This window comes from Eschrichtius robustus, chromosome 15 (genome assembly GCF_028021215.1).
Source record: "Eschrichtius robustus isolate mEscRob2 chromosome 15, mEscRob2.pri, whole genome shotgun sequence".
Taxonomy (NCBI): domain Eukaryota; kingdom Metazoa; phylum Chordata; class Mammalia; order Artiodactyla; family Eschrichtiidae; genus Eschrichtius; species Eschrichtius robustus.
Genome location: NC_090838.1, coordinates 7,032,456 through 7,045,865, shown reverse-complemented (window position 1 = coordinate 7,045,865; position 13,410 = coordinate 7,032,456). Strand labels below are relative to the sequence as shown.

General features: G+C 42.2%; 1 protein-coding gene across 2 annotated transcripts in view; it reads right to left on the bottom strand.

Moving 5' to 3' along the window:
- GRHL1 (grainyhead like transcription factor 1) overlaps positions 1 to 13,410 on the bottom strand; it is a 45,628-nt gene that overhangs the window by 19,983 nt on the left and 12,235 nt on the right. For both annotated transcript variants that reach the window (XM_068564946.1, XM_068564947.1), the window contains exon 8: positions 13,051 to 13,145. In XM_068564946.1, coding sequence (XP_068421047.1) covers positions 13,051 to 13,145 — 95 coding nt within the window. The remainder of the gene's footprint in view (positions 1 to 13,050; positions 13,146 to 13,410) is intronic.

Below are 13,410 nucleotides of genomic sequence, written 5' to 3'. Positions count from 1 at the left end.
TTTTCAAAGGATTTAATCTTGTTTTCAAACCTCAGTTTGAAAATGAGAAAAAACCAACAGAATAAAGATTTACATTATCAAAGGAGTAACTTGTATAGATCTTTTCATTCCAAATGTTTATAAGCACAGAACCAACAAGAAATCAGATCTTGAACTAATTTATGATGATTTTTCCAGGAAGCATTATGGCAGCCGCACAATACTGTTCACCAGCCAGCTGCTGTGTCCACTGTTACTCCTCAAATGGAAAGAAAAGGAGAAGAAAGACACAGGGAACTAATCTGCTCAAAACACAGGTCACAATCAGCAGTTCATTTCCCAGTCAGTAGAATGAAAGCAACTGAGAACAAATTTTATAAACCCCCAACTCGCCTGTTCTATGGGGGTTTTATCATCAATACCACAAACCAAGGCACCCGCACAATTCCAGAAAACTTATGGACTCTCTAGTCTAAAGGGAGTAGTCAGATGTATGAGCTTTGACAAGTGAGTTTCATTTGTGCGGAGACATTCTAGAAATAATTTTTCACCCACCTAATTCACAGAAAGAAAGCATTAACAAAGCACTTGTAATTCATCAGGAAGAAGTTACAAAAATTATAAGCAGGTGAGTCAGAAGCTACGTGATGAAACTGACTAACTTAAATACATTAGGGTAATTTTCATAAACAAAAAGGCTGTTCCTTTTCAAAAAGTTACCACAACAGTAATACTCATTCTATATTATTATTCCTGTACAAGAACCTGACAGCCAAATAATATACTTTTAATTTTTTTTCCCACTGAGAGATTTAGGTGGAATTTTACACGTTATTATAACATTGCTTCTAAAATGGTGAAAATCATTTCCTTTGACTTCCATAATATGGTTTTCTCAATGAGTGGAATAAAAAATTTCAAAATGTGAACCTTTAGATTCACTAAGAACATTATATGAACCACTCTTATGACAGTTTGGATAAAGTTTTCTTTTTAATTAAGTTTTTTTAGGGGATAAAGTTTTCATTTTAAGGGCTCTGATTTTTCCACTACAATAGAGTAACAAAGCGTAATGCTCATAAGAGTGAGAGGTCACAGGAGTTCAGCCACATAATGTCACCTCAGTGACCGGGACAACTAAGTCATCAACAACCTGCAGTGCTTCTCCAGAGTCTGAAGGAAGGGACCCAAATTCTTAAGGCCCTCCAAAACCCAGCTCCAAACTCCCATTCTAGTTTCACACCTCCTTTACAGGAATTTTTACACACACGTTGGGGATCTTTATTTTCTCTGCCCCTCAATTTAAAATAACTTTTATTCCATTCTCTACTGACATCTCTCTTATAAATAAAGACCTAGTAACAACTGATAGAACTTCTCTGAGATGCGTTCCTTAACTATCCCAAAAGAATTACAACCCCGTTTTACTATCTATCACATTGTAATAAGTAGCCCTGCCCCCAGCACCCTGTGGCCCTACTGTGAGCTTCTACTTCAGGCCAAGGGCCTGGGATCCACACCCCCGTCACCTCAGCTGAACACTTGGTCACCCTGTCGCACTGTGATTATAAGTGCTCTAAGCCCCTTGATGGCAGGAATTATGTGTGACCCATTTTAAAAATTTCTTCCCGTGTTCAGTATATTTTTTGTATTCTCCTAATGCCTATTACTACTAAATGGTACTGAATTAAAAGCTGGTAATGAGAGACAGAAAGACCATAGGTATATAAAAATCCAGCTATTATCTCCAAATCTTAATTTAACAAGCTTCAAATCCTCACAAAACTTTAAATACACACAACAGTGCTCCCCCCCAAAAAAAACAAATGAAAAGACTCGAAAAAAAAAAAAAGAGCTAATATAAATTTACATAAATTAACCCTTCTTTCTTCCGGCCTCTAGGAGAGGGCCCTTTAAACAATAAAATGGCTACAAATCAGGAAATGAAATGAAAAAAGAGAGACTGCTTCCCTGACATTAGGCAATCACCAAACACCAGTATCACCACAGAATCTTATTCATTTATTCTTACTCAACAATTTTCAATCGCTCACCACTGCCTATGTAATAGACTAAATTCCTTAGCAGTCAAATGCCATATGTGATGCAATCTGCCTTTCCAGCCATATTTTCCACCACCTATAGCAGTACTTCTCAAATGTGAATAATACACGTATCCTTTTTAAAAGAGAAAAAAAAAGTTCCTCAACCCCTAAAAACATATCCAATCCTAGTCTGAGAAATACGATTCTACTCAAACAGCTACATAATGTTTGATCACACAGCACCCTAAGAATTCACCTGGCCTTTATCTAGCTCAAACCTAACACCTAGGCACAAACACTAGCACTGAAGCCTCCTGGCAGCAATTGGCACCAGAATATACTTGTGATTTTAAAAGTCTAATCACTGAATTGAAAACGCAAAGAAATTCCAACCCCTATATACTTGGTCCACAGACCCCAAGGGTTTGAGACAACTCATTTACAGGGAGACGTCCAAGGTCCTCACTAGGGCACCACAGGGCCTTCAGGATCTGGTCCCTACCTCCCCTCCGCCCACTTGCCTTGGATGTCCAGCCCCGATTTGAGCTCTGCACTCACACACATCAAGTTTATAGGCTCATTCTGGGCTCTGAATGCTCAGCTAGTTCTTACTATCCTTTAGGACTCACTCAAGTGTCACCCTTGAGGAACTTTCTCTGCTCTTCATATTCCAAGGTAAGTTCTATTCCTTTGTGTTTACTTTTATCACTGTACGTACTAGAGTGGCAATCTTCTTCACTAAATTTTGAATTTCCTGAGAACTGGGCCACGTCCCACTCACCTTTACATTCCCAAGGCATCCTTGCAGTGCCTGGCCAATAAGAAATACATGTTCACTGAATGAATGACCCCAAATTCCTAAACTCCAGCCAAATAAAACTACATGCTGCTTTGATCTTTAAGTTACATTTACTGTACTCTTGCAGTGTACTGACTCTTTGGCCCTCAAAACAACCTACGAAATTGGTTCTACTCTGACCCCATTTCACAGATGAAGTTTAGAGGTTCGGTAAGTTGCTGCCCAAGTTCACAGGTTATTTATGATCACATCCTTCCTCCAAGCAGATTTGAACACCTAGGTCATCTTGGTAGAACCTAGGATACCAAGCAGCTCTTTATACATACTGGACATTAAATAAATATTTGTTGAATGAATAATTAAACTGACTCTATATACCCCCTCAATTTGGAAAAGATTATGGAATTTAGAGGCTCACTGATATATACATAGAGACAGACAGGTAAGTTCTAGGGCAGAGATAAATTCACATGGGGAGCCATGAGGTAATTTTCTACTGCATCTATTCACTTTTATACTTTAAGACATTATCTACACTGACCATCTTTCCATTACAGAAACTACAGGTACCTAACAGTCTGTATTTGATAACTAAGCATGTTATCCCTTCACTGTAGCTTTGTGTCATATTGACAGGTGTGGTAACGTCTACAACTTTCTTGCAAGATTTGAGTGTTGCAGCAGACAAATCCCAATGTTGTTTCCTGCACTTCAATGTCTGGGCCTCAATATGTCACAGCACCTCTGGAGACTAAGTAAGCTGTTCCAGGCGCCTCGTTTCCACTTAAATTCACAACAGCTACTCTGTGGGGGAAAAATAAGGAAGAAAAAAGGTCCCATCAAACAGCCTTTGCAAAAATATTCTGCGGCTACAATCTCTCAAAGCATGGTGCCCAGTGCCATCTCTTCCATAAAGCCTTTGACTCCCTTAGCTGCCAAGTACCCCTTTGCCCTGGAAATCTAAAGAGCATTTTAAAACCTCACTTATGACCTGTATCATCACACAGAGAGTGTCACCTCTTTTGAGGACAGGCTTTCTGCTTACATCGCCTTTTACTCCCTCACAGTGCCTGCAGAGGGAAGCACAATGAATAATTTGCTGAATGAATGAATGTACAGCTGAGAAAGTCAACTCTCTGCAGCATGACTTCCACACAGTAGCAACTGATTAACTACCCTGCATAGAATTTCCTGGAAGGATGTTAGAAGTGAGTTAAATTGGTCAATAATGACTGAAAAAAATTTTCAAGGGAGAACAGTGTTTTGCTCTTTTAAGTCAGATTATATACAACAGACTTTTGGAAAAGTGTCAGCCTACAGAGCTGAGAGCATGCCTGATTACCCTGTGTCAAAATTACATGTGGGCACCATGTATTATGGTGCATATTCAGAGAGTTCAAGTGAGTTCTAACTGCTTGGTAAATATACGCAAGAAAAGAGAAAAGATCTAATAGAAGAAAGAAAAGAAAAAAGAAAAACGGGCTGATTTAACTATGGAAGACACTTCACAAAGCTGATAACTGAAAAATGTTTTATGTCCCAAGAATGCACTTATCCTTGTCGTGTTCCCTGGAAACATTTACCTTTAACACGAGCATCACATGGTTCAGAATCTGGCTACTCAACACCTTTTAATTCAAGAGAGACAGTGTCCAACTATGGCTGAGGTTCAGGCTCTGAAGATACAGACAGTAAAAGACACACGGTACACAGATGACAAAGACAAAGCCAGGACCCACGCCTCCTGCTCCAAATCCGTGCTCTTGAAACCACAATGACACAATGAAGCATAGGAAGCTTGAAGAAGAACCTAACGGAAAAACTGTTCAGTGAAGTAGGGGAAAAAATGACCCCCAGATGGCTGTGAGCAGAAGGTCCCTTTTTGCTCAGGAGGCATGAGGTCAAGGTCCTATACCCCAGATCACGTGGGGAGTGTACGCCAAGTCCCTCTGTGACTTCCTAACGCGCAAGGGACTTAGAGATGGCTCGGCCCCATCAGACAGTGACAGCTGTCACGGGCACCGTCCCCGCTGCCTCTGGGAGTCTTTATCACTCTAACCCATTCTAGTATTAAAATTCAACTTAGTCAAATAAAGAGATCACATTCCTAAGCTCCTTCCTGGAATGTAACTGATCTACTAAGTTGAAAGCAGAAGCCCTAGAACAAGTTTTAATTTAACTCTCTTCCGTATCAGTCAAAAAGATCACCCTAAAATATTTCTCAGTAGCTTTTCTTAGAAACCTCCTGATAAATGAAATTACAATGTGAGGTCAATAACATAGTTTACTCTCACCAAATCCAACAGTACTAATTAGAATACAATCACCATTTTCCCAATATGCGTATATGAAGTTATGCCGGCTGAAGCCAATGGAGTGGGAAACAGTTTAAAGGAAGAAATCAAGGTCCAATTCTAAAGTCTAATCAGACAGGAACACTTATTGAGCATTATACAGCAGACACAATCTTAATCAACATTCCCTCCCCGCCAACCAAAAAAACCCCAAACCAAACAAAGACTGATTATCTTAGTTCTGTATGAGCCTGTCGCTCCCCTACTTTCTCCCAATGTGCAGGTCTAATTAATTAATTAAGCCCCAGAAGGCATCAGAGACTGAGTCATAAACTCAGAAGCAGGATCCAGTTCCACTACTGATTCACCGGCTAATCCTAGGAAAGTCACACTTCCCCACTATTCTCATGACATGAGGCGAGTAAAAAATCCCACTACAGAATAACATCAGCGCGAACGAAAAGCCTTCAAACGTGCAACTAGTATGTGTGTTCTTTCTCGGACCATCAAACAACCATCAAGAGACAAGAACTGGAAGGCTGGGGCAGCGAGGAAAGGGGTGTGGGAAGAGCAAAGCACTAACCTGCAATCTTCTCACACGGACACGGCATGGGGCGTCTCCCCAAAGACAAAACAAGGATCCAGTCATCACCCTTACTGTTGCCACAGTGTTGCCTTCCCACGCCGCCCACACGGGCAGCTTTAGTTCCTGCACAGATTGCAGAGAGCCGGGGAAAAGTCCCAAAGAGAGAAAAAGAGAGAGGGAGAAACATTCTGGAGGCACCTGCGGCCCATCTTCCCTCTGTCATATCCCACAAGCAGGGCCTGGTGAACTTAAGGACACTTGCCAGATACAGTGATCGGGCACCTGTTGTCCCAAATAAGTAGAACGTTTGTTTGAAATACGAAGATCTGGATGCAGGTGTGACACAAGGCAAACACAGGCCACATTCCAGCATCTCTAGGCACAGAGCAGGGCAGGGGAGCAGATAGGTCATAAGGGAAGACTTGGCAGGCAAGCTGACTTCCAATCAAAATCTCTAATTAGATACTGTGAACTTTAAAAAGCTAAAGAAAAAGTCCCTGAGTAATGAATGTAGAGTTCACTTATATTTACTACCAGATTTGGAGTCTCGGATGAAGAAGATCTGCCATATAAAAAAACCCTGAACTCCCAGACCCTGCATTGCCCTGAAATCTCTATTCCAGGTAAATTCAGTTATGACTAAAAATGTCTGGTCAGAGTCAAAGCTTTCTGGTTTAGCTTACAAGTAGCAAAACTGGTTGAAATGACAGATTTAGAAAACCACTCGAGATGGAATTTCCAGGAAGGACCCAGGAGCAGGAGGGTTAATGTGACAAAGTGTCAAAAAGAAAAAGCTCTAGAGAGGAGCTCATTGTTTCGTGACATGGCAGGGTGGAGGATGGGGAAAACCTGACCCCTTCTCCCCCCCCAAAAAAAGACTGAAAAACAAGTTCAAGCGACAGCACTCTTCAAGTGGCTGACCAGACACGGTGCCTCAAATCCGTTTCACAAGACACAAGTTCCACTACTAAACCGAGGCTTTCTTCAGCTGCCACGTGTCCCCCTTGTCCAACCAGAAACATCGTGACTTGGCCCTCACCCGCAGGTGTGTGCAGCGATAAATGCGTGCTTTTGTTACCTGCAGGTTCTGAAGGTCCACCGGATTCAGGACGGACCTCTTGCCCAGACACTAGGGTTAACACGTGAAACGCTTTGCAGCCAAAGCCCAACAACCCTCCCTTTAAAAGAGAAACCTCCCTCATAATCAGACCCAGAACAGGTTCTTCAAAGTCAGCTTTCCAATTGCCAAGTAAAGAGTTTATTCTGTATCAGCTAATGAAAAGCATTCTCCACACATTTCCAATCAAGAAAAATTTCTTGTCACTTCCAATACTGATCAAACCACAACTCTAAAGACTATTCATTCCCCATAAAGGAATGTGACTATCTTTCTGGCACCAAAAATTTTATTTTTTACTTTAATAAATATGTATTTTCCAACTGCATGGAAGGACACCCCTGGAATAGAAAGAACGTCAGCTAAGAAGCCTCCTCGGCTGCCTTGAGTTTCTCTAGGGTCTAAGGACAGGACATACGGAGAGTCTAGCCTGCATCTGTCTGGACTCTGAAAGTGTCTTACCTTTGTTTGTTTGTTTATTTATTTATTTTGGCTGCTCTGGGTCTTGCGGCATGCGGACCTTTTAGTTGCGGCATGCAGACTTTTTAGTTGCGGCATGCGAACTTCTTAGTTGCAGCATGCGGACTTCTTAGTTGCGGCATGCAGACTTTTTAGTTGCGACATGCAGACTCTTAGTTGTGGCACGCATGCGGGATCTAGTTCCCTGCCGAGGGATCAAACCCGGGCCCCCTGCATTGGGAGCTCAGAGTCTTACCTACTGGGCCACCAGGGAAGTCCCTTACCTTTGTTTTAAAAGTAACAATGCTTCCTGGCTTCCTTTTCTATTTAGGCCAGGGAGGATACACTTTTGTTTTAAATCTCCTGCCTATATTTAATTGCAATTGCAAGTAAGACGTTTGACTCACCTCTCCCTCCTCCCTCCCATTCACACTGGAAATGTAAAGTTGAGAAACAAACCAAACCTGTCCCTGCTTAATGCAACCAAACTGGCAATACCTTATTTTACTGGAGCACTTGATGGATGCTTCCACCAGAATGGAATCCCTATAAATGCGAGCAATACGCTCAGTCCAAACAAATTAAAAATTACTCTCACGATGAATTCCAAATATTATGCTTAGACAAAACAACAAACTGTTATTAAACTCATAAACCTGCATCCCACAGCACACACAAAAAGTCTTAAGTTCAAGTTACCAGCATGGTTCCACCCCTCTGACAGAATGAACTCCGGGAGCCTCAATAATCCCTCGGCAGGAACCCCATACACTTTTGCTAAGACAGGAGACAAAAGGGAAAGATACCAGGGCTCCAGCCGGACCCAGGCCCCCGTGCTCAAGCCTCTCGGTGCTCCAGGCAGGCTCTGCATTCTACTTTAATCCTCTTTCTTTTGTAACACGAGCCTCTCCATGACAGAAAACATTTGGTTCCAAAGGACAATCCTTCAGAATGCCTTGGAGTTCCTCCTTAGAGCTGACAGATTCATAATTAAAAGTAAAAGCACAAAGTGCTCCCTCACTGAGGGTTTTCTCTCTCTGGGGAAGGGGATGCTCTGATTTTGTCCTATCCCTTCTCTGCAGGCCAAGGCACCACCCTGAAGGTGAAACATGTGAGGGAAGTGAACCATGAAGAGATGAACAGCTTGTTGAAATGTGCTCTGTCCCGCCAGAGATACGATCCTGCCACAAGGACAAGGTGCAGTTCCCTCTGCCCGCGAGAACGCTCATCACACCTGACCCGGAGTGCCTCCTCCTGCGGGTCTGATGAAGACATCGGGAAGCACCGGCTTCCAGCACGGCACGGTGGGACAACTCCCGAGTCTTCAGCTTGTTTTAAGCCACGGGTGCAAAAGCCAGTATAAAGAAACTCAGACTCCACACCTATTCCTTGTCTGACACTGCTCACTCCAGGTGGAGCCTTAGTGCGTGTCTGACGGCAAGCTCTTTTCTGCTACTATTTAAAAAACGAAATGTATGAATGGTAGCTGCACCCCAATCCACCTTCTAGTAAGGATTAGAAGTCACCTCTGGGAAAAACGTGTTAGATATTTTGTATCCCTGGGGTTTCATTACACCTTTAAAAGGTCTGCTTCGTACTCATGGAGATCATAGCCACATACAGATGGTCAAAGCAATCTTGAGCTCTGCTTTCAACTGCACCTGTTTTCCCATTTCCCATATTGTCTAGTTAAGTATAACCATGCCCTATACCATCAAGAGATATCCCTTCCTGTGAGTGCTCCCCTGGATGCCAGGGCTCCCTCAGAGCTGGCTGGCTCAATGTTCACTTGATTCCATACAGAGGTTTTTTGGTTTATAATTTCCTCTCCTTTGCAGGTAAACATCACTCATCCAACAATCAACATAAACTGTTTCCTTGTAGCAAAAGTGCTCTACTTACCACGGGAATTTATATTAGTGAATCCGTAATGCTGCTCTATTAATAAGAATGCTGACACTTTTAAATATTTCCCCCTGTCAGGAACACCTTCTGTCCATTACAAGGTGTAGATTCTTACCTCCTCAGGTGATCTCATTTGGATGACCAAGCAGCAAACATCTTCCCACCTGGAGGACTAAGTACTTTCTCATGGGTACTGAGCAGGCAGCACTGACCCGTTAAGTGTGAACACAGAGACGGCACCTCAGTACAGTGCCTGGCATAAAACCGGCATTCAAAGAAGTTAATTCTCTCTCCCTAACTTCTTTTTCCTCTGTTTATTTTAGATCTTCAGGCTTCATATCACTATCCAAATCTCAAAGCTCTTGTAAACTCTTAGATTTACAATCCAAGCAAAAAATTATACCCTGGTCCACGATGTGCAGCCCATCTAGAGTTACTCACTTGGTTGTGGAAATACTGAAACTGGTGCAGAACAGATAACGCCAACTTATAAATTATTTGTGTCTCCAAAGTTCATTTGTAAGGTTTCTTTTCCTTAGAAACATGATGTTATATTTAGGATCTCAGGCCACAAACGACTATTTAACACACAATACATCTGAACTACAACACCAGTGTTTCTGCCGGGATGGAGCACAGCATCATGGACATAGCAGGCACTTGGATACTTGTTGGGTAAAGTTATGAATTCCTGCAACTGGGGGCAAGGTGCACAGCTGGCTTTGGATGAAATCTTTATATAGTCTAAGTCTGTGTTTATCTTCCTCCCACCTTCCTTGATGTCTCCCCATGCCCAACAATTTCCTAATGCTCTCTTCCCCAAGTGACCAGTGCCCTCCTATCTTACAAACTGTAAACTTCAGCATCTCACCAGAGTGCCATATTTTAATGTTTCAAAGGGAACCGCTTCTTCTCCCTGCCAAAATTACCTCAAGCAGCTGATCTCAGCCATAAATCAGGAGGGAAGAAATCTGATTAAGTTATTTCTCAATGAAATGTGAATGTCAGATAAACTTTAATTTGTGTAGATATTCCTGACTCTTAAAAAGATGCCCGACCACCCAAACAAATCTAATTTTGTGTGGAGTACAGAAAAATGAATGAAATAGGTCTATACAGTAGAGAGATCAGGGCCGCCAGGGGGGATTGCTTCTAAGATATTTCTGCTTTTCAAAGCAACTTCCTTCTCCCCTGCTGCTTTGAAGTCTAATAACTTTTTTTTTAAACAAGTTTCATAACTTCTTCAAGTTTCCATGGTAACAGCAAGTATATGATTATGTTGGTAATGGAGTGTGTACAAGGACAGGATAAGATGAGTCTAGCTTGGACAGTGCTTTTCCCAAACTAGAACCTAAGCCAAGGTGTTCAAGATTCAACCTGACACGTCCTAAAAACGATCACCTCCAAAGAGCAGCAGAAGCTACAGAGAAGATTCTCATGTTGACCCTGGGCTGGAATTCTGGTTTCACTCCTCCTGGCTTGGCCAAAAGGGTATATTAGATATCTTTAAAAAGTGGGGGGAGAAGGGAATGCCACATGTCTCCAAGAAACCCTATGTTCGTGGAGGAGAATGAACTGGAATTAAGAATCAACAAATGTGTCCTAAATTAGAACAAGAAAGTGGGTTGCTTTCAAAAAAAGAAGTAAAAAAAAATCTATACAGGATTCTGCATGTATATCTATTCACTCTAGTTGCCCTGGGCCATCAATTACTTTCAGTGTGAAAACAGAAAACATCAACTTGGCCAGGGAAAGCAAAATATCTACCGACTTCATTTCAACACACGCTTGAAGCTGATGCCTGATATCAGCTTCAAAAGGCAGCAGCCTCATTAAGAAATGACACGAGCCCCATCTGGGGGCTGGCAAAGGCTTAAAAAATCAAGTCGGTGCTGGGGGTCTGGAAAGGAGAATGAAACTGAATTTACCTACATCAATTAACAATGCTATTAAGGCTACTTAGGCCACGCCTCCGACAATATTTCTCTTTAATACAAACAAGCTGAAGGCCTTCAGAGTAAAACCATCCATTATCCCTACCCGTCATCTGGACTTTCATTACTCCCACCCTGAAGAGTGACACATCAAACAAACAAAGCACCCTGCCCACACGCAGGGCCTTTCCGCCAAGATCTCCGTGTACCCTGACAAGTGCTCATTAGTCCTGACGACACCCTAGCAAAGAAGAGAGTTGACCACTGTGGCCTTTTTATTCTCCTAGGCGGAAAGAGGGGGAAAACTGAGCCAGTGAATCAAGGGACCAATCCAAGGTCACAGGTAAGTCAGAAAAATGAACTCAGGACTTAGATGCGCTTGATCAGCTCCTCCACAATTTCTCCATCAGCCCCTAATGGCAAATAGGACAAATTTCCCTAGCTTGATTTAAGAACAGAAGCACCCGGAGGGCACACGGCCAACTCTTCTTATAGGCTGCTTGCACACTGAGTCCTATTATGATATTTAATTTCAGAATAGCTGTAACAACAATAGTATAAAACGGAATGTTTACTTTTCCTTCTACTAGCTTCTCTGTAGTGAATTCACTCTTTAATCAAGCACCAAACTCTGGACTAAGCAGCCTGAAGACGTTTGCATAGGATGCAGGTGGTCAGTAGGAAAACTTTAAGGCAATCACAGCAACTTAAGCTTCCTAACAGACTGGCAGACCCCACTTACTATATCCTGCACTCTTAAGACACACTTTTGCCTTAGACACCACAACCATAGTAAGAAAGGAAAGTAATTATAATACAAAGTTAACATGGGTCTCAAGAATCCAGTCATATGATTTTTAAAAGCAAGCCTAGGTGGGAAAAAATTAAATTCTACAATACTTAGCACCTAACGCAGTGTCTTATTCCATAATTGCTAAAATTCTTGTTGAATAAATAAAAGAGAAAATAGAAGAAAGGTTGAGAAAGGACAGGAAGGTGATATACAAAAGTATTCCTATGACTGCAACCAACAGTAAAGATCAGTCTGACTTGAGCAACTGCCTGAAATTAATGTGTTTCTATTGTGTTGCCTGAGCTCCAAATTTTAAACTAAGGCAAAGAAAAAAAAAATACCAGGATGCTAATAATTTAGTGAAGAGATGGGTTCTACTAAAAGGGAAGAAGGCTGTAGGAAGGGCAGCAATGACTGAAAAATCTGCTTAATTTTTCTTAAAAGGTACTAAAACTTCCAAACACAGTTATCCAAATGACCATCTGAATTGGAGGCAACTCTTCACTTGTCAAAGCCCAAGAAAGAAGAACCGTAAGCAAGTTGTATTCCCAGGGTAGCGACACAAGACGGAGCACTAATGACAACCTGTACTCGAGGGCCTTTCTGAAGAAACGCCACCAGCTTCACAGGCCCTGTTCCAATCACCGTTACTACACACCTGGAGGAGGGAAGAGACAGGAAGTGATTCCGCTCTGCAAAGGAGGAAACGGAGCCCAGAGTGAGGAGTCAGACTCGAGGCCAGACAGTGGCTGCCGGCCCTGCTCCGGGAGAAAAGAACAGACAGGGGAGGGGGACGGCTCTGTAACATCTGGGAAAGTGCCGTATGTCCAGAAAACGTGAACCAATGAAAAGACAGAAAGTGAGAACCAGCTGGCTGAGGAACAGGACACGGGGACAGGCTGAGGAGGGGGCCTGTTTCTTCTCCCGGAGTCCTGTCCTGCTTCAAGCCCCTCATGACCATGGCTGTGACCTGCCTTCCTAGCCTCGCTTGTTCTCCCTCCTCCTTAGCAAAGGAGTGAAAACAAGTAAAGCTGTAAAAAAAAAAAAAAAAAAAAAAATCGGTTGTCAAATCACTAAGTTCCTCCCACTCCTCCTCAAAGAGCTGGTTAACACAGGAGTCCCTGGACTTCGTTACCTACCTTTGCTTCATCATTAATGTCCCAAGTGAAAGAAATGGCATTATAAGCAATCTCCTCAATGTTACTGATGGTGTTGAAGCTTTCTTTGTAGTCAGCTGTATGAGGGATGAGAAAGAAAAAGAAAGTCGTGGTTTCTAGTTTCCAACATGAGATTACAGCAGTTCAACCTAAGATTCAGCTTTTAATATTATCATTGCTGGATACTTTAAATTAACATTTTACTGGGTTGAAAGAAGTTCAAAAAAGGAAGAAAAAGAATCACAGAATTTTTGTAATGGAGGCAAGCTTAGACATATTTAAATTTATCCCATTTTGTCAAAATCAGGACACTTAGGTCTAAAAAGTTTAAATAACTGTCCC